The 22408-nt window shown below is 40.6% G+C and overlaps 1 protein-coding gene across 1 annotated transcript; it reads left to right on the plus strand.

Annotated features, from left to right (window-relative positions):
* The first annotated feature begins 753 nt into the window (after positions 1 to 753).
* On the plus strand, positions 754 to 10848 carry PSMD3 (proteasome 26S subunit, non-ATPase 3). Its single transcript, XM_025166769.2, has 12 exons — positions 754 to 998; positions 2679 to 2869; positions 3109 to 3246; positions 3981 to 4117; positions 4216 to 4406; positions 6117 to 6220; positions 6338 to 6452; positions 7370 to 7489; positions 7760 to 7863; positions 8308 to 8463; positions 9231 to 9281; positions 10134 to 10848. The coding sequence occupies exons 1-12, from the start codon at positions 818 to 820 to the stop codon at positions 10209 to 10211; spliced, it is 1566 nt and encodes a 521-aa protein (XP_025022537.1). The 5' UTR covers positions 754 to 817; the 3' UTR covers positions 10212 to 10848.
* The last annotated feature ends 11560 nt before the right edge of the window (positions 10849 to 22408 follow it).

Raw genomic sequence — 22408 nt, forward strand, 5'->3', positions numbered from 1 at the left:
TTATATATTCAAAACGACCTAGTATAGTGTTTTGGGGTTTTTTTGGTGGATCAATAAAGCTTCAATCCTACACGCACAGTTACTTATCTCAGAATGCCTTCCTGCCCGAATAAAATGCATCTTATTTTGCCATAAATCTGGCAGGATCCTCAAACGCGCTTAAAAGGTTGCAACGAGCCCGAAGCCCCACCCTCTCCAGGTGCGATGGATTTCAATCCCTTGCCAACAACCGTGTTGTAGATCCCGATAGGGAATGCAGATATAAGGGAGGGAGCAACACAACCAGCCCCACGACGGCGTTGCACTGGGGGCTTTAAGAATTTCCCATAAGGCAGTGGTTCTCCACCTTCGCGACTTGAAGATGTGTGGACTTCAACTCCCAGAATTCCCCAGCCAGCATGTTCTGAAAATTAGAGTCCATACACCTTCAAGTTGCCAAGGTGGAGAAACGCTGCTACAAGGAGACCCCCCCCCTAAGACAAAGATCAACATCATCTACTGATCTACTTCTGTGAAGTGCTATTGCTACAATTGCTATTGCTATTGCTATTGCCTTCCCTCGCTTCACACGGCGACGCCTGAGCAGACACCCACCCAGCCTGCAAACAGAGCGGAAGTGGCGGGAAAAGTCGCCTCTCCCCCTTTTCTATTTCTACGGACGCTCCTTTCCTGAGGATGGTGGGAAGACAGATCCATCCGCGTTCCTTCCTCGACCCGCCCCTCGGCGATCGGCTGGTCGAGCTTGCTCCTGCTTTCCCGTCGTGCCCCGCGATTGTTGCTCTGTCACGGTCGCAGCCGGTGCGTGGAAGACGGAGCCATGAAGCAGGAAGGCGGGTCGCGACGCCGCGCCGGATCCGAAAAGGCCAAGCTGCCTCCCGCCGAGCCCTCTCAGCCGCCCCCTCTGGCCGCCGATGTGGAGATGCAGGAGGAGGCGACTCCGGCCGAACCTGCTTCGGCGGAAAAATCGCAGCGCGAGCTCGACGCCGTCACGCTCGAAGGTGGGGCGGGGGGGAGTAGCATCATCCGCGAGTGAAAGCGGAGGTGGAGCGGGAGCGGCCCGAGAAGTGGAAAGAGGCGGGGCCTAGAATGTCCCCCGTTCCCTTTGTGGTTAGGGCGTGGCGTGGGGGGCCCATCGAAATTCCCAGGGGCTCCGATTGGTCGATTTTGGGGGATTCGGCTCTGGGGGCGGAGCTGCGGTCTGGAAAGTGGGGTTAAGGGTTGTTTCTTGAAAAAAGAGAAAGTAAATTGCAGAAGTCCTTTAACATACGGAAGCGCTTGGAGAAGGGTACCTGTCTAGGAAGGATGTGATGCACCAGTAGCGTTAAACCATAATTGCTCAACCATGGTTTGTTTAATACACTATAATTGCTTGGGCTCACACAGGATGCATTATTGCTTTTAGCCCCTGTAAGCCACAGAGAGACTTACTGCCTTGATTTGAATGCTGCTGACACTGGGTTTTTCTGGAGCTACCAGATCTGGCCTGTAAAAATCCACACACTGTTTGTTACATGGCTTTCATTTGTGTAAATATGATGAAACGTTGTGAGCTTCACAGAGGAAGTACATAAAAAATATAGTCCAGTTGGTAGATATCTTGCTCAAAATTTTGACTTCTTATAAGTTTGTGTTGTCAAAGGAACAGGTTTGGATTCCATAGTGTAACAGCATAATTTATTCTCTAAGTTAGTGTTTTTCAACCTCAGCAACATGAAGATTTGTGGACTTCAACTCCCAGAATTCCCCAGCCAGTGTGGGAATTCTGGGAGTTGAGGTTCACAACATCTTCAAGTTGCTGAGGTTGAAAAACACTGGTCTAAAATAACCTGCCAGAGCCCAGCTTTGGAGTATTTTCAAGGGATTTTTATTTAAAAGGTGTAGTAGGTGATGGAAACTTTGTTATTGGCCAGTTTTGTAACGGTATATTTTTATGGAAGTGATTTTTTTACTGGAATAGTAAAGCTCAGTGCATGGTTCACAAAGTGGAATCTTAAAAAATTGAAATAGATATAGAATGGAACCAAAATAAGACAAAAGTGATTAAAAAATGCAAGAAGCTCAAGCAATTGTCTTCTATTTTTTTAAAAAATATTAATGATTGAAACCTTGTAAAAATGGAAAATATTTCCATTTGATGCCAGAATACCACAACATGAGCACTAGGTAAATCTCTCTGGAAGGGCATTCCACAACTGAGTTCCAGTCCCTGAAAATATGTTTCATTATCAGATTAATCTGCAGCAGTGCCAGCATTCAGTTTCTGCCATCCACAGGTAGCTTGATGGACTCCCACACTTCAAAATAATGTTGGCATTTGCCCACTTGTATTTTATTATTTCTCATCCAGCAACAGAGGTAAAGTCTTCAATTTAGCTGTAGCAGTAGATTAATTGAAATGCCAGTGTGAAGGCTTTAGAGCAGTATTTCTCAATCTCAGCAACTTTAAGATGTTTGGACTCCAAGTCCCAGAATTCTCCAGCCAGCAGAATTATTAAAATAGCTTCAGAATTATTGCTTAGAATCCAAAATATACATGATAAAACAGTAGGACTTTGTTATATTTTGATGACTTTGTGTAAGTTTTTGCTGTATGAATATTAAGTTGCTCCAATCGGTGGCCATTTCCTGCCACACTATACTATCTTTGTTGAGCTACCTTTCTTTATTGTCCATTGCAGACATCAAAGAACATGTGAAGCAACTTGAGAAAGCTGTATCAGGGAAGGAGCCACGCTATGTCCTGCGTGCCCTCAGAGCTTTGCCCTCTACTTCCCGTCGCCTCAACCCCAACGTGCTCCAGAAAGCCATCAATGGCTTTTTCACATCTAACAGTGCTGTGCGGGACTTCCTTATCAGCTTCCTGGAGGAGGCAAGTTCAGAGGTGGTGGAGGTGGGAGGTAGGCTGGGTATTCCCATTGAATTCTAGGAGGACTGGCGTGTATCATCTCCGATATATTTAAAGATAACTTAAGTCTTGAATTGTGAAAGTGGAAAATATATGGTCCTGAGCCATTGGTGTATAGGGTTTTATGAGAGGGAGGAGGTTTTCCATCCTCCCATTGCCTTGATCTCTCTCTCTCTTCTTCTTCCTCTTCTGTCGCTCTGTAGCCTATGGACACAGAAGTGGACCTACAGTTCCGGCCCCGCACAGGGAAGGCAGCTTCCACTCCTCTCTTGCCAGAAGTAGAAGCATATCTCCAGCTACTCCTGGTCATCTATTTGATGAATAGCAAACGCTACCAAGAGGTAATGGACTGATATTCCATATATGCTGTTTCCTAATTGAAAGCAAAGATTTGCCAGGGATTGTGCATGGACCTAGAGGGTGGAAGAACTTTCCACACATCTCCAACTAACACTTATCTACAGGAAAGATACTGAATGTGCAACCATGAGCCAATATATTAACCAGGGAGAAATATCAGTGACAGGGACATTGTATCCTTTGCAGATTCTAATAAACCATAAAATTGTGGTTAGATTTATAATCAAATAACTAGTGATAGTTTCACAGAATGGCCTTTGGCACTGGTCCCATTCCCTCTTCTTACTCATTGCCTCACCTCTTTGTTCAGTACCATATGAACTGTTTTTACCCAAACCTGATATTTATCTATTTTGTGGAAATTATTATACACATTTCATTTATGCATAGCCAAAAAACCAAGCCATATTGAGTAGACTGGGTTTAATATCTGACAATCTGGGATTTTTTACAAAAGCAGGGATTAGAAACTCCCAGTGGATGTGAGTGAATTTTGTTGAGATATATGCACAGGATTCTCATGTCCAAATGAGTGAGTTGTTATTGGTTTTTACTAAAATAACTTATGAAAGACTTAAAAGGTAATATTGGGTGCTTCTTGCAGACCAGACAGGAAGTATAAGACTTGAGTACTGTGATCAGCACTTAGTAGTAGTACGTAAAACCTCCTCTGGAGCCTTGTATGCTTTTCACGCTGTCTCTTTCCTTCCTCCAGGCCCAGAAAGTTTCAGATGATCTGATGCAAAAAATAAGTCCTCAAAATCGCCGTGCCCTTGATCTGGTGGTGGCCAAGTGTTACTATTACCATGCTCGTATCTATGAGTTCTTGAATAAGTTGGATGTAGTCAGGAGGTAAATCTGGAATCACCTGGATGTTACCATAATCTTTTCCCCCCTCCTTTGTACTTTCCTGTTGACACAGCCTCTCTCCATTTCTTTTCCTTTTAAAGCTTCCTTCATGCCCGTTTAAGGACAGCAACGCTTCGGCATGATGCAGATGGACAGGCTACTCTGTTAAATTTGCTGCTCAGGAACTACCTTCATTACGACCTCTATGATCAGGCAGAGAAATTGGTCTCCAAATCAGTGTTCCCTGAGCAGGCAAACAATAACGAATGGGCCAGGTACCTCTACTACACCGGTAAGAGGAAAGAGTTGATCCTTTTTGATATAAAATACTATCCTCTGTGCTTGATTATAGTTTGGCAAGGGGGGGGCTTATTTATTGTTTCTGACCACAAGAGCAAAACACAGTGACTTAAGCATATTAACTTATCATTAGCAAAAGCAGAATCAATTATGTAAACTAAACCATTTTCTATCTTCCACTCCTTGAAGATTAGAAAGCCTATTTAATGCTCATCTGATTTTTGTAATTCATCATCTTCCATATATTTTCACACTTATTTTTATGACCATAAGAACTAGAAACATTTAAAAAGCTAAGATTCTTATGATGTTAAACAGGTAACCAGTGCCATACTTGTCTGTTATTGACATAGACATCCATATTATTTTTATAGTCCTTTCAAGCAACATTAAATTTAAGAGTAGCTGGTAAGAAAACAATAATTTGCAAGTGTTATTTCTTTAAACTTTGTGAAACCTATGAATTTCTATTTGCCCAGTCCTTTCTCTGGACTAATTACTGTAATGGTGTCTTGTAAATTTATTTTTACTGAACACATTCAGTTATAATAAACTGTTTTCCAAAGAGGTAATTTGCCTTGAATTTAACAATAAAAATAAAAAGCAACATAGAGAAACTAAAAATTCTAATTTGGATATTTATGCAGAGGTTTCTGCTACGTAGGGCTGTAGAGAGGCCACTGCCTGTTCTTCTGGAAGAGGCAGTTCAGAAATTCATTTGCTGGATTGAAATCTTTTGTATTCCAATGAACACGCATGAGAGCTTTCTGATGTTCACTCATTGCATGGGTACCATGAGCTGAAACAAACTCTAATCCAACATGTCTTGGGTTGGCAAAGACTAGTTTAAAGCTGAGTTATCTGTAAATGACAGAATCAGAAAGAAACCGGTATTAAACAAGAACATGAGAAAATAAGTTCTAGATACCTCTTTGGCACAGAAATGGGGAACCTTTGCATGGCATCAGGGAGGGGCAACCTGAGCCCCTGGATTATGTGTCTCCACTAGAGCCTTTTCTCTGGCTTCTGGAAACATTGAGACCACAATGCCCAGAGACTGGTGGCATGATTCCTTGCCATTTTGTGGTGGAAAATACAGAGAAATTGCAATATACATCCTAAAATAGAATATCATCCTACCTACTGTGGTCTCAGCCACTTTAAAACATTAAATGCGACCACCTCTAAAGATTGCAAAACTGTAATGAATCTGGATGGGTGACTCTTTTTCAGTAGCTACAACTTCACTTTTTTTATTAAGTTGTTTCTACATCAGCTTATAATTTGTTGAAGTAAAAAATTTCAATGAAAATTCAGACCAGATTTCTAGGGTGTGTATGTGTGTGTTTCATGCACATTTATTTATCAAAATACTGCATCACAAAATTCAGAGCAGTGCAAATATTGAAGTGTATAATATTCACAGCCCCTGCTTGCTTGCCTTAAGCTATACTGAGAATAGATACTAGCAGTATCTCTTTGTGTTAAAAGGTTCCCTAGAATTATTACAGCATAGCCCCCATTTGATTAAATATCTCTTCCTTGAGGAATCTCCCAAATATTCTCGATTCCTAGTTCTAGTTTAGTAATGCAGTACAAATTCACATCATGGAGGGAAGGCAGGAAACTTACCATCTCAAGGTAGCCTTAGTGTTAACATTTGCACGAATCCTTCCTAGCACTTAGTTCTTCTTCTCTCCAGGCCGTATCAAAGCCATCCAGTTGGAATATTCTGAAGCTCGAAGAACCATGACAAATGCGCTGCGGAAAGCACCACAGCATACAGCTGTTGGCTTCAAACAAACAGTGAGTGGGAGTTGATTCCTCCAGATGGTGCTGTGGGCTGGTGATGAGTACTTTGTCATTTGCACCCACTCTGTGGTCACTAACTGGACAAACTGATGTATTGCACCCATGGTTTAGGTTCATAAGTTGCTGATTGTAGTGGAGTTGCTACTAGGCGAGATTCCAGATAGACTGCAGTTTCGGCAACCATCTCTGAAAAGATCACTCATGCCCTACTTCCTTTTGACACAAGGTAAGTATTATCATTGAGGATCATACCTAACAATCCTGTGAAAAGGTGTTAGGGCCCTTAACTTTCAAAAAATTGGAGTGCAGGCAGAAAAATATGAAACTCTGAGTCACTGATGGAGAAGCTCACAGCAACTGTAGGCAAACTTGCTCAGATGATCTCAGGAAGCATGGAAATTCACATTGAATGGCCAGTAGCCACTATTAGTATCAGTAGTATGTTTGCACAGACTGATATACTGACAGCACCAATTTCTGGAGCTCAAGGTTACTTATTTCCCACTGTTAATGGCAATGGAAAACCAGCAGTCTGCAACAGAATCAGAAAAAGAGGAAGCCTCATTGTTTCCAACTCCTGTAAGCGATTCTACACAAATTACTGGAAAGATGGTGAAGAAGTATATGAGGTGTTGAATGCATATATACCTCCCTCCCCCTTTACTCTGACAGTGGCTATTGGGTTCAAAAAAGTTGCCCAGGCATGCCAAAGAAACTGCAATTTTTTTTTAAAAAGTCCTGATTATGTCTACCGCAATCAAAAGTATGTGATTATTCCCTCAAAATTTCTCACAGTTATAACTATTCATTACGTTACTTATATGCAATGTGTGAATTGTGCGTAAATAGTCAGGTATTAAATCACAAACTTTAATATCTAAAGGAACCTCAAGAACAAATGTATATGCTAGACTTGATGCCCGCTGTTTAATGAAGGTTGTGTTTTGTGAACATGCTTCCAATGTGTAGCGAAGCCTCTGCATATATTTACATGTAGACCCAAACCATCAGCAAGGAAGGGAATATATTATAGTACGGAAATCAAAACTCTGAGGCTGGAAGTACTCACCCACATGCATGAACATTCTTCATGTATACTCACAGAGCTCTTCAGCTTAATCCTCTCCTGCGTCTTTTTGACAGCTGTTCGAACAGGAAATCTGGCCAAGTTCAACCAAGTTCTCGATCAATTTGGTGATAAGTTCCAAACAGATGGAACCTACACCCTCATCATCCGGTTGAGACACAATGTGATTAAAACAGGTAAGAACCATTAATTCATTGTAGTTTTCCTTCCAGTAGCAACATAGAGTTAAAATTTTGGAGATGTATCTGTTTTTCTAGTTGCAAGTGAATTAATCTTCTCATTTTACTTTCTGAAGAGGAATCTCAAAAATTGAACCAATTCCTGCTTTTATGGATGCCCCTTTTAAGTAGAATCATAGTTATTTGCTTGTCTTCTCTCTTCTTTTTTGACCTTTGTGCTCCTATCCCATATACATTGGCACTGGTTTTCTTTTACCTCTCATGCAGGTGTTCGCATGATCAGCCTTTCGTATTCACGCATATCCTTAGCTGATATAGCTCAGAAATTGCAGTTGGACAGCCCAGAGGATGCTGAATTCATTGTTGCCAAGGTGAGGGACTGTGCAGTTTACAGTCTTCTTCCAGACATACTGAACAACTGGGTTGCACTTGAAAGCCATTAGGTGCCAGTCTTTATGATAGAGAAATATCATAAGACCCACTTTGGGTCTTGGTTATTTGGAAAATTCAAAAATAGAGTGTTCAGAAGCCGCTACTGATTGCTTTAACTTCGTCTGTTTTTAATGCCTGGCATCATATTATGCCTTTGGTATTAATAACATAGAATTGGATAATATTTCTTCCTTTCCATTAGCAAACAGCCTAAGTCTGCAGCTCTGCATCTGGACTGTTCAGAAGACTTAGGTTCAGTAACCTCTTTTTAAAAGTTGTTTTCTCAAACAAGCTGTGAAAATCTTCCTCTGATGCTCCCTTGCCTTGCTCCCCTGGGTAGTCATTGGAGGCCCACCTAACCATTAGTGTGCCTTGATTTCCAGGCTATTCGGGATGGTGTGATTGAAGCTAGCATTAACCATGAAAAAGGGTATGTCCAGTCAAAGGAGATGACTGACATCTATTCCACACGGGAGCCCCAGCTTGCCTTCCACCAACGTATTTCCTTCTGCCTCGACATTCACAATATGTCTGTCAAGGTAAGGCAAGGGTGGTCAGTGTTTAAGGACTTGGGAGCTATACTTAAGCCTCCAGACATCACTGGAAGGAGAAGGCCAAATTTTTCTCATACACTTTGGGGATGGGGCTCTAGGAGTGTGTGCTGAAGATGGGGATGGGGTTGTAGGCCTCTCAGAGGCAAACTGCCCTCACACCCTCAAAGGGGGGAAAAATCACAAAGCTCAGAATTTGGTCATTTTGCTGCAAATGCAGTTTTGGGGTGCTGGGGAGGTGCCTACAGGTGGCATGAGGTGAAAGATCAGATGTGCATCAGAACTCCACAGAGGGGTTTCTGGGTGTGTTCCTTGTCTGCACAAGGTTGAAAAGAAGGGAGCTTTGATCTTCCAGTTAATATCATCAGTAGTTTTTTCTGTAGTGAAGCAGTGTTGAAGGGTTATCACCAATGTTTGAAGCCCTTTAAGATCTCTAAAAGCCCATGTAAGTATTAAATGCATTTTTTTCACCAAGATTTGGGGAAGGCGGGAAACTCTCCATTCTGGAAAGAAATTCTAGCAGACTGAGAGTTCAGTTCCTTTCACCAAAGACATAGTAAGAAAATATGCATAGGATTTGTCCACCAGTCTCAAGTGGAAGAACTAACACATCTCCTTTTTGAACTGTCCTTTTGTGCCTTTGCACAATCCATGGAAATTGAAGATTTTCATGGATAGTCTTCCTGTGAGCTTTCTTTGTGAAATTTACCTTTAACTTACTGGTGTTTGCTCTTTTCATTTTCTCCCATTCCTAGGCTATGAGGTTCCCCCCAAAATCTTATAACAAGGACTTGGAGTCTGCAGAGGTGAGGTTTCCTGGCAATTGCACAGAAAGCTCCTTAGTTGGAGCTTTGTTTTGCACTAATTATGGTCTGGCAGTCTTAATGAACTAGGTCCTGTTGCTTGATCTTGTGCAGTGGCATTAGAACATTAAATTGCTGAAGTCTTGTAGGATTTCAATACAAAATGACTTGTTGAAATCTCATAAACGTGTGAGATTTCAAACATCTTTTTAAAATTAATGTTTAATTTTGATATCATCTAGAGGTATCTCTGGTATCATGTTACTGACTTGTACTAGACTATTCCTTTGCAAAATAACAAAAAAGGTTGATTAAATGGGGCAAAGTAGCTTAATTGACAGAACTATATTGATGATTATTTTACAGAATTCATCTTTTTCTGGCACATAAACTTAAGCTGTAGTGCATATATCCTCGGGCCTAAATTCCACAATAGTGTTCCTATAAACACCTGACAAAAGGAGGCACTTTTGTTGCTAGAACATTATGACACATTTAAGGCCTTGGGTTTACCAGCCACCCTCCCTCCCTTTCCTCAGTCTTAGAAAACTGAGTATGCACCATTAGGAATGTAATCAATACCAAAAATACATATATCAAGCATTCAGATTAAATACCTCAGTAACATTTAAAATGTGACTCTCTCTTTCGTGCAATCTGTCAGCCATACAGTATAAGCAACTTGAAAAAGTGCGAGATATAAAAAAAAGTATTTTCTATGGGCCTTGTTGAAACCGGCATTATAAATGTTTAGCTGTTGTGGGGGGATGGCCTAGGTGTAATTTGAACAGAAACTCAGTTTTGCTTTATAGCAGCTAAATGGTACTAAATCATACTGTAACCTTCACTTTCCAGGAGCGCCGGGAGCGCGAGCAGCAGGATCTAGAATTTGCCAAGGAAATGGCAGAGGATGACGACGACGGTTTCCCTTGATGCTCCGTAGGGGTGGCACATTTGTTTGCAAGGGTTTTTGTTTGTTTGTTTTGTTCTCCAATACAAAACCTTATCTATTGGCTGAAAACCAGAACTTGCCTTCTTTCTATATTCTGCATGTTGGGGGCGGTACAAAAAAAAATCCTCTAGCTGCTGCAGAAGAAAAAACAGGAGCCCAGATTAAAGGGTTGATCCTTGCTTCTGAACCATATAGGTCACTGTGGTTTTCAGTCATAAATGTTCCCTACAAGGACCAGACTTGTAGACCAGTGTTGTCCTTACTGGAGTTCTGCTCCAGCTGGCAAAGTAATTTCAGTGACAGATCTTTGTCAAACTTTGTTTAGGACTTTTAAATAAAAGTTTGAGGAAAATAAAATGTTTCTTGTATGGAATGTTAAGTAGAACTAATGTTTACTCAGATCTAACAGTGGAGTCACTTGAAACATGGAGTTCAAGCTCTGTTTTTTTCCCTGATTTATATTCGTATGCCTAAAAATATCATGCTATTTGATGAGAAATCACCAATGTTACAGGCAGTGGAATATAGCCTGAACATCCTTTAAAATCATTACTGAAACAAATTAATGGCTAATGAAAGAAAACATGATTTTTAAAATAAAAACAACTGGAGAAATGAGATTTTTTTTGCTTGCATTTCTCTAGTTTCTGCTATCTTGAATAACTGGTCCAAACTTCAAAAATAATTAAAAGATACTTTACGCAAGGAGAGTTAGTCTCTTGCGGAAAGAATCTGTCAGATAACCCACTCAGTGAAATACCTTGGTCTGCATGTGACAGATAATAATCAAGAAATATATCAAAATAACTATACCAAATTATGGCAAGAAATCAAGAGAGATCTCAAAAGGTAGAGACATTTAAAGCCATCTTGGTTAGGATCAGTTGCAATTATCAAAATACATTCATTTTTGTTCATTCAAAATACATTACCCAAGATAAATTACTTGTTTCAAATGTTGCCAATTCCAATCTCAGAGAAAACCTTACAAGGATGGCAAGAAATGGTCAATAAATGTATCTGGAGTGGGAAAAGACCTAGAGTTAACTTAAACATTTTACAAGATTCAAAAGACATGGGTGGTCTTTCCGTTCCAAATCTTAAATTTTATGATAAAGGAAGTTGCCTCTCATAGTTAATAGAGTGGAGAAAATTCCCAAATAGAAACATCAGTACTAGAAGGGGTTGGCCTAGCCAATGGACTCCCTAGCTATTTATGGTACAGAGACATAGAAGAGACAAAGTTTGATAGAAGCGTGGAATTCCACTAGGAAAGTAATAACCCCATCATTAGCTTCTCCTTCAAATGCTTTCCATGTTGGAGATAACTATAGTAAGAAAAATATAATAATATATGCAGATATGGTTCATTCAAACTCCATGAATAGATTAAAGACAGCAAGAATTACTCAGTGAAGGTTGGAATATACCATGATTGATGTACTTAGAAATTGCTGGAAGGATAAAATCTGATCTTAAAAATGAGGGAAGGACATTAAGAAAAATGACAGTATTTGAAATGCTTATACAAATCAACAGCATCTGCTAGGGTGCATATATAAATTCCTACTCATGACATGGAGACAGAATAAATAAAAAATTGCATGGTAAAATGGATGCAAAATTTAAACAGTCACAACACAATGGGAAGAACTATGCAACAAATCCATAAAATTTACTCCAAGTTACAATCTAAATGAATATTGGTATAAAATGTTTTACAGATGGTACACAAATCAGTCAATTTCCAAGATAGATAAATCATACAGTAACCAATATTGGAAAAGCCATGAAACAGAATATTTTACCACATGGTAGATAGGCAAAAAATCGTGAAAGTATTGGGAAAATATACCTAGTACCATCCAGAGAATTTTAGAAATTAAATTTGAAATGAAATCACATTTTAACTAGGTATAATTCCAGAATATATTAACAGGAAACATCATAATTTACTGAGATACAGGCTCATGGCTGCAAGAATAAACACTGCCCAACATTGGAAGAAAAATATCAATACCAACGATACCTGATTGGAACTTAAACTTGGAGAATATGCAGCAATAGCAAAACTACCAGCACATATCCACAATAGAAGTTTAACCATGTTCAAGCAAGAATGGTTTCCATATATCCAATACATCACCCAGCAATGCAAATATGAACACTTACAGCATGGGGTGTAAATGTTTCTAAATACTGCAAATTGGTCAGAGTAAAAAGAAAGGGGAAGATTAAAATCACCTATCTACTTTTCCAAGCAGCTTATTTTTCTTTTCTTTTCCCCCCTTACCATTACTAAACAATAATAATTTATGGAGACCTTAGTATTACACATTAAGCTCAAAGATAGAACCATGCCATGATAGACAATTGCAAAATGCATTCAATTATTTTATGATATGAAAATAGTCATGAGAGCCAGTTTGGTGTAGAGGTTAAGGTACCAGGCTAGAAACTGGGAGACCGCGAGTTCTAGTCCTGCCTAGGCACAAAACCAGCTGGGTGACCTTGGGCCAGTCACTTTCTCTCAGCCCTAGGAAGGAGACAATGGCAAACCACTTCTGAAAAACCTTGCCAAGAAAACTGCAGGGACTTGTCCAGGCAGTCTCCAAGAATCAGACACAACTGAATGGATTAAAAAAAAAAAAAAGCAATGCCATACATAGCTTTAATTGTACAATTCAAATAACTTTACAGACGCAGCCAAAAGTATTGGGACCCCTCCACTTTTTCCCAAAGAATCACAATTTGCTGTGAAACAAGTTGAAACTGACACAAGTAAATGGCATCCATCTTTTGTTATTCCATAGACCAGTGTTTCTCAACCTTAGCAACTTTGAGATGAATGGACTTCAACTCCCAGAACTCTGGGAGTTGAAGTCCATTCATCTTAAAGTTGCTAAGGTTGAGAAATACTGCCATAGTCCATAGAGCAGACACTTTGCTTTTGTTGTATGACTTAATGTACTCTAGTAAATAATAAAACAAATGAAGATGGCATGAACATAACTATTGGTACCCCTAATCTAAGATTTTGTAGCATGCCCTTTTGAGGCAATCCACCACTTTCTGTAGCTCTGAATAAGACTTCTGTGCTTCTCAACTGGCAATTTCTCCCACTCTTGTTCAGCAAACTGCTCCAGAGGTCTTAGGTTTGATGGGTTCCTTCTTCCAACTGTGAGTTTCAGCTTTCTGTAGATGTGCTATTGGATTCTGAACAGGACTCAAAGCAGGCCACTTCAGAAGACTCCAATGTTTGCTTTTCTACCATTCTTGGGTCCTCTTAGATATATGTTTTGGGTCATTATCCTGGTGAAGAACCCGTGACCTGCGACTGAGACAGAGTTTTCTAACACTGGGCGTTACATTTCGCTCCAGCATCTATCATCCATCCATCCATCCATCCATCCATCCATCCATCCATCCATCCATCCATCATCTATCTATCATATTTACATAGCCACCCATCTCACAATCAAGTGACTCCGGGCGGTGTATAACAATATTAAAAACAAAATATGCAAATTAATATTAATATTATCAATATTAAAAACTTTAAAATTATAAAAGGCACAAAACTAAAAACAGAATTTAAAAAGAGATCAGGTGAAGAGGAGGTGTTAATACAGAGGAGCCGTCTCAATATTTCGCCAGTCACACAACCAGATCTTGAGGGACCTCCAGAAAGCTAAAAGGGGTGAGGCCAGCCTCACTTCAGGGGGAAGGATGTTCCGTAAAGCGGGGACCACAGCAGAAAAGGCTCATTGCCTAGCACACCCAATGAAGCTCCCTAGTCAACAGGGCCCACAGCATGCCCTCTCTGCTGGATCTGATGGGACAGGCAGATAGAATCGGGGAGAGGCAGTCCCTCAAATAACCCGGCCCCATGCTATGTAGGGCTTTAAAGGTCAAAACCAACACCTTGAATTGGACCCGGAAAGAGACTGGTAATCAACGCAGCTCGCGGAGCAGAGGTATAACATGTGTTCTTCTGGAAATACACATAGCTGTCCATGCAGCTGCAGTCTGTTGCAGCTGAAGCTTCCATATACTCTTTAAGGGCAGCCCCATGTAGAGCGCATTACAGTAGTCCATCTGAGAGGTGACTGGGGCATGAGTGACTGTGAGTACAACCCCTCGATCAAAGAATGCCTTGATAATCTTCTGATTCCATTGTGCCCTGCAGAGTTTCAAGGCACCTGCTGCTAGAGGCAGAAAAGCAACCCCGTGACATTATGGAGCTTCTCCATGTTTCGCAGTAGGGATGGTAAAAGCATTGTTGTTCTTCTGTGAACACAGAAGTGCTGTGACTTACCCCCAAAGCTCTAGTTTTGTTTCATTTGTCCAGATGTGATGGAATGTGAGGGTGACCTTGGAAGATGGGGGGGAAAGAGATGCTGCCTAGGGGATGATTAGGAAAAAAAGAGAAAGGAGTCCACAACAGAATAATGACCAGAAAGAGAAACTTAGGGAGGACCTGCCCTAACTACTCAGGTGGTAAATAGGGAGGGCAGGAGATCTGTACTTCCAGCCTTACAAGATTCTGTTAATGTAGCCTTACAATAAAGTAGAATTAGCTCATCTGGACATGTTTCCTGTCTGGTTTACCTGGGAGGGCTGACACCAAAGGACATTCTCCCACAAGGACTGTGGCTTGTCAACCTGCATTTTGGCAAACTCATTTGGCTTTTTTGTGTCTGTCTTTCAGAAGTGGGGTCTTCCTGGGTCCTTTACAATGGAGACCACCTTCAGTCAGACAATAACTTGATATTGTTGTACCTTGACCTTGGAGGTCAGCCAGGATCTGTTTTGAAGTTTTTCCTGGATCTTTCTCCACCATTCAAACTCTCTTCCTGTTCAATCTAGGGTCAATTTTCCTCTTTTGTCCACATCCAGGGAAGTTAGCCATAGTCCCGTGGACCTTAAACTTCTTGATTATTAGCAACTGCGGTCACAGGAACACAAAACTATTTGGAGATGGGTTTGTAGCCTTTACCTTTACCAAGCTTGGCTACTAGCTTCTTCCTTTTGTCCTTAGATAACTCTCTGCTTTTCTTTCTCTGGTCCACGTTCACTGTCCTGCACACAATGACACAAAATACCTGCACACTTTTCTCCATTCAAGTAGGCTGAGTGACTGATTATGAGATTGAAGACACCTGTGATGCTAATCAAAGCAAATAGTCTGCTTGAGAGATCATGGAAGCCCAATAACGTCTTTTAACTTCTAGAGGGTTCCAATACTTATGTCCATGCCATTTTCATTTGCTTTATTATTTATAAGAATATGTCAAGTCATATGTCAAAAGGAGATGAAAATATGAAAAGCTATGGAATAACGAATAGTGGACGCCATTTACATTTTCAACTTATTTCATGGCAAGTTGGGATTCTTTGGGAAAAAGTGGAGGGGTACAAATACTTTTAGCTACATCTGTATGTTTATTAACATTTTAGAAATTATATTTAACATTGATATAAACTTTTGTCTCCTTATCTTTAAAAGTTTAACTTACCCGAACCAACATCATGTTAACAATTTCTAGTTTATATTACATAAATACCACTGTACCCAGCTAATGTGTATTTTATAATGTAATGGGAGTTGAAGTCCACACATCTTAAAGTTGTCAAGGTTGAGAAACACTGATCTATACAGTTACTAGGGGTTGGGAGCAGCTCAATGGCAGTTAACTAACCATCATACTGATTTCTGCCCTGTAAAGATAAGTTTTTTTATTTATTTAAAACATTTATATGGCTGCCCAACTCAAATGATGTGACTCTGGGCAGCATACAAAATCATTATAAACACAAACAAAAAACACACATACCATTGAAGCAAACTAAAATAATTAAATAGTAATCAGGACTAAAATGCAACTCACCGAGACCTCTACTCATCCTGGCCCACGTGCCCAGGGAAAGAGCCAGGTCTCAGCTGCCTTTCTAAAGGCCTACAGGGTCAGGGCCAACTGTATACTGGGGAGGTTAAGGGCATGTTTCTTGGGTCCCACAAGGTGACATTGTTTTAGAAAAAGGACTTGGAGTGTGACCTCCCTGTTGGAGCATGTGGAACGGGCAGATACCTTTGGGAGAAGGAGGTCCCACAAACACCCCTGTCCTATGCCATGCAGGACTTCACAGGCAATAACCAGCACCTTGAATTGCACCTGAAAATCCACAGGAAGCCAGTGCAGGATGCAGAATAGAGGTGTTACACAGACGTAATGAGGACATAACGAGGAAGATCCATAACGACCTGCTCTGCTGCGTTCTGGACCAAATAAAGCTTCTGGATGGTCTTCAACGGCAGCCCCATGTAGAGTGTGTTGCAATAATCCCACCAGGAAGTGACTAAGATGTGAGTAATCATGAGCAAGTAAATCCAAAGACAGGCATAATTGGCACACAGGATGAAGTTGTATGAAGTTCCCCTTCATAACTGCAGGAGCCATGAGTCCAGGAAGATCCCCAAATTGTGCACTGAATCTGAGTGGCAAAGTGCAATCCTGCCCAGAGCCAAGATGAAATCCCTCCAGTTCCAGGACCCATGAGGCACAAAACTCACAGCCGGACTTGGGAGGGTTGAGCTGAAACCGTAGTTACGTACTTACATCATATATTGCCTAGATACAGAGATCAAATAATGCTGGAGAAGAGGGAGTAACAGTCACTAATGACATCAGAAATATTGTGTGATCTTGGAAGTCACATTTGCTTGCTAAATAAGAATTTGGAAGTGAAACTCTCCAGAATAGAATTCTCTGAAGTATGATCATATCTATATACTCTCATCATATGTATTTTCCATTGGGCACTGGCTTTAACCAGTAGAGAACCTGGTTAGAGTTCATTTAGTATTCCCCATTAGTTCTGACCTAGGAACTATGGTTGGATGACATTTAATAAACACCATAACAAACCAGGATCATATAGTGGTTTATTAATGTTAAGTCAGAAGATCTTAATTATAATAGGGAACTATTCAGTTGTGAATGAAAGCATGAACATGGCCAATTTATATACATTGCAGCTTGGGCTATACGTAGTTATTGCGTAAAAGGATATTGCTTGACATCATAGTGGCAGTTCCCATCTTCCTAAAATTTATCCAACATTCCCAAGTTTTGCAAATTCTGTACAGTAGAAGCCTCCCCGTGGCTTCACACACATCTGATCATCCTATCTGTGATTTCATGATGTCAGCTTTTCAGGACAGATTGGCTCACATCAGTTTGTTCCCTCCCTCTCCCTACATCCTGGCCAGGAGGGGAATTTGAGACTGTCCTGGATTTCCCAATCTGGACTGATCACAGGATGTGCAGGGAATCATCTCGTAGTCTGTCATCCAAAAGGCTTTTCCTGCTGACACTCTTTTTGTGTAACAAATACACTTCCAGATTATTACATCAGTCTTTTCATAGTTGTCCTCAAGATGGCGCTCCATTTCAGAAAATATTTAAATGGGGGGGGAGAGAGGTTGGTTTCTCCCCTTTAATATTGCACAATATTAAAAATACTCTTCAACATGTAACCTAGGCATATTTCAAACACGTAACCACAAACTAGTATACATGTTAAAGTGTGAACATAAGAAGTACTGAATCAAACAATCAGCCAGCTCTGCATTTTCTACACCTTTGGGGAGGGGGCTGCAAATTATATAATCAGAGCCATTTTGCTTTCTGCTCACTGCTGGAATTGAGGCATTTTTGCCAAAAATATAAATACAATCAAGAGATAAATCTTCCTGTACAACACTTCTATATATGAATAAGAACTGTGCAAGAGTATAATGCAAATACATATCAATGGAATTTATTCGATAAAAGCATTCCCTGGAAGAAAAACAAAAAGGACCCATTTCTAGGAGCATCTCACCTCATCTGTTAAAATGCAATATTCAGTTTTAAACACACTCATTGCCTACAAATGCTAATTGTTTTCTCAAGGGCTGACCTTGCCCTTCAGCAGATGATATGACCCACTTCTCATGCCACCACAGTGGCTAAAAGACAGATGAAAGCAGAAACTGGTACCTGAACAGCAAGAGTTTTCAAAGCTGTGATGCCGGCTGCAGGATGAGAGCAACATTTGGATTCTGCTTCAGGCAGCAAAGTATTTTTGGAACTGTATATTGCCTTAATGCAGAGGAGGGAACAGAAAGTGACAGATTCTCCTTAGATGCCATCCCATTCTGGCATCTGCCAGATTGTTGCAAAGGTGCAAATAGAATCAGAACCAGACATTGGTCTGGGCCGCCATCCAGAAAGGCCTCCACGAGACTCTTGGGCTGCTGGGCTACTTGCCATTCAGGCATGCCATTGTAAAGAAAAGAATTTCTTGAAATACCAGGTCTAGGAAGCTAAACCAATCAGATCTCCTTTCCACTGGCACAGCCAATGGGAAGAATGATAGGCCTGTCCCTTGTCACAGCACGGCAGAAAGACCCCCAAAGAGAGCACTGACACGGAGCACTTCTGCAGTGTCTACTGGCTGGCCAGCAGAGCTGTTTAAATGCATCCTGTTGAGATGGCTCAAAGAGAGAATTGGAGCAAAAAGCACTTTCAGCAGTAAAAAGCAGGTGGGAGTTGACAGCAAAGGAGTAACAAGGGGAAAAGAGACTTCCCAAAAGATCTGGCCCAGGGACCCCTCAGACCTCTTAACACCTGTATACAGAGGTGACCTAAAAGCCAGCGGTTTTTGCTTTCCTCTAGGGAAATAGTTTTGAGTGGGTCAGTTACTTTCATAACTTTTTTTCTGAACTTTCTGCTTAAAGGAAAATTCCATTCTAGGAAAGTAATCCATCTTCATCAGAAATCTGATTCATTCGTTCTTAACTGCTAATCTCTGTCAATTCTTTAAGATGACTAACACTAACCTACATGAGCATTTGCTAAATGGGGCTGGGGGGAGAAACCCAGATGTCAAATAGTTTTACCTCTACCGATTTCATCATCCTGGCAATTCCTTCAACCTTAATTTCAAAATTTTGTTTTAAAGCATTAGGGTGCAATACTATCTCCCAGGGGCCACGGTATACATTGGACTCTCCCCACTGAGGTCGAAAGAACTTCCACTTGGATTCCATGCCCCATCCCTGAGATTGATATTGACAGCAGAAGAACCTAGGCTCTCTCCCACCCCAATTCATCACTTCTCCAAAAATGTAGATCACACTGCAATTAGTACGATGGAAATACTTATTTTTACAAACAAAGAAACAAATCCAAGACACAAGTGTTAGTAGGCCAATTGGCTATGCCAATTATTTGAATTAACATTAGCATTTCTCTGCCCAAAAACGCTTGGAGCTGGATAAGAACATACTGACTACATTCACCTACCCAACTAAGAAGTAAATTTGGCTTAACAAAACAATAGTTTTTTTTCCTTCCTAGTATTTTTCCCACAGGTGCAGGATCTGCTTTTTTTCTTTTTTTAAGAATGTTGATCCATTGGTTGCGACAGGACAATTGACTGACCAACTTTTCACCTGAGCTTGACATCGTGGGCTGAGAGAGAGTAACTGGCCCAAAGTCACCCAGCCAGCTTTCATGCCTAAGGCAGAACTAGAATTCAGTTTCCTGGTTTCTAGCCTGGAGCCTTAACTGCTAGACCAAACTGGCTCTAACTTAACAAAACAATACTGTGTTCACAAAAAATTTTATGTCAAATAAATCATATGATGGCTTAATGTGATAATCTGGTTCACACAACATCCTAAGGCAATGCCTGGTTTCTCTCAACATACTAAATGCAAACTACCTAACCCTATTTTATCTAGGCTAGCAAGGTGAATATCCCAACCACTGAGAATGGAAAAGCAAGAGGGTTTAGGGTGGTGGGTTTTTTTATTATTATTAAAGGGACAGAGTTAATTCATTTAAGTGTTAAAGCACAAACATTTTAATGTTTTAAAGCTAGACTGACAGACAGACAAGCTCTAAAGTTTCCCATACATACTGGGTACTATATATGATGTGTACAGCAGGAACATCTTAGCCAAATACATAGAAAAGAATAAAGAACTGCTGTTCTGCAAACCATGTTTAGCTTTGGTCCATCATACATTCTTTAAGAAAAGCCTTCATCAGTTGGGATCTGTCCAGGATGCGTGCCACTTCAGTAACGACCCAATGCTGGCTGTGAATGTGATTCTATTACATTTTAATCTATCCTAGAACAAAAATTCTTTGGGCAGATTATAAAGTCATATGGGTATCCATTGCAGGAGATAATATAGGAGAGAAAACCACAGTGTTAATTTCTGGCCACTTTAACCCATACATTTACATGTCCATCCAGAATCCAAAGTGGACAAGGCACATCGGATGGGTTAAAACCATTTTGGTTTGAAAATACCCGTATCTAAATACAGCATACAATACCAAAAATACAGTGTCTAAATAGGAAGTCTGAATATGACCATAACGATAGCAAAAGAAACCAAGATCAATTTAAAGATTTTAAAAATTGTGTTAGATTAAAAAATGAATAGGAAGCTGTTCTACTAGAAAGCAAAAGACCAGTCCCACCTCTGTTTACAAGAATGCCTCTTTGCCTCAACAGGCATTCTCAGAAAAGAAGACAATAAGTGGTAGCAATCCCTGAAAAATGTTGGAGAACTTTTATAAAATGTTTTCCCACCTCAGGTCTGTTTTTAAAACTAAGTTTTATGATACCCAGAATATCTACCTCACAGGGTGGTTGTTGTGGGGAAAAATAGATGGAAGGAATGTCATGTACACCACCTTGAGCTCCTGAATGAAAGGTGGGATATAGTTCTATTATAATAAATAAATAAATCTATGTCTGTGTGTAGACAGATATATGTGCATGTGACTATACATCTGGGGATTATATCCATGTGTTCCTCCTAGATAGTGTTGTCCACAAGAATATTCTGCTGAAGGCAATAGTAACATCTGGAGGGTATCAAACAGCAGAGAACAAAGAACGATCATGTTGATGGGAAGTATGCATTCCTTCAGGGACATGGGTCCTAACATCGGAATAAAACAATTTGTGTGTTCTAATCAATCTTCACCAGCATCGATTCCATTTGCTTCTGAATGATCATGTGAGGCTAATATGAACATAAGACATGCTACTGGATGCAAACTCCATATAACTTTCCCATTTTCAAACCATATTTGAATACTTTCAATTCAACCCTTTATCAGAGGGTAAACTAAGTTTGGAAAAATGATTATGATGATGATGTGTGAATTTGCAAAGAATCATGGAATTTGAAAGAATATTAGAGGTCTAGTCCAGCCCCCTGCTCAGTGCAGGAGTCACCAGAGCACCTCGTACACAGGAACATCCAGACTCTGCAGATCTTCAAGGATCTTCAGTAGCAGCCTACTGGCTCACAGCTCATACACACAGGAAGTTCCTCCTGCCCTCTAGCCCAAATCTACTTCCTTGTAGTTGTAATCCATTGCTTCTTGTCCTGCCCTCTGGGGCAATAGAGAATAAGTTCACCCCTTCTTTTGTGTGACAGCCCTTCAGATATTTGAAAACTGCTATCATATTCCCCACAGTCACCTCTTCCGCGGGTGAAGCATACCCAGATCCTTTAACCATTCCTGATGGGATTTAGACCCCAGACCCCTCACCATCTTGATAGCCATCCTTTGAACTGGCTGAATTTGTCCCTGCCCATTTTTAAAACTGTGATGCCCAGAACAGAACACAGTATTCCAAGTGAAGTCTGAATAGGGCACAGCAAACAATTATTTCCCACGATATGGACTCTATGCTCCTGTTCATGCATCCCAAGACAGCATTTGCCTTTTTAGGCAGCTGCATCACATTGGGAGCTCTTGTTGGACTTGGGGTTGACAAGACACCCAGGTCTTTTTCACATGTGCTACTGCCAAGTCTGCTCCCCCCCCCCCATCCTACTCATGCCTTTTATTTTTTTTCTAGGCAGCTACAGAACCTCATTTCTCCCTGTTAAATACCATCCTTTTCATTTCAGCCCACTGCTCAAGTCTGACTGGATCTATATTTTGCCATACATTGGGTAGGGCTATTAAAATTAATTAGTTTTTTGTTTGTTAAACCCTATTCCAGTAAGACTGTTGTAACTCTGGAACCAATCTAGAATAAATAAATAATGGGAGGAGTAAAAGAATATATGAGGAAAGATAGGCCCAAGATG

The sequence above is a fragment of the Python bivittatus genome, unplaced genomic scaffold (assembly GCF_059951505.1).
Source record: "Python bivittatus isolate LINGU-HERP-01145 unplaced genomic scaffold, Pbiv_v1 ctg000410_np1212, whole genome shotgun sequence".
In the NCBI taxonomy this organism is placed as follows: Eukaryota; Metazoa; Chordata; class Lepidosauria; order Squamata; family Pythonidae; genus Python; species Python bivittatus.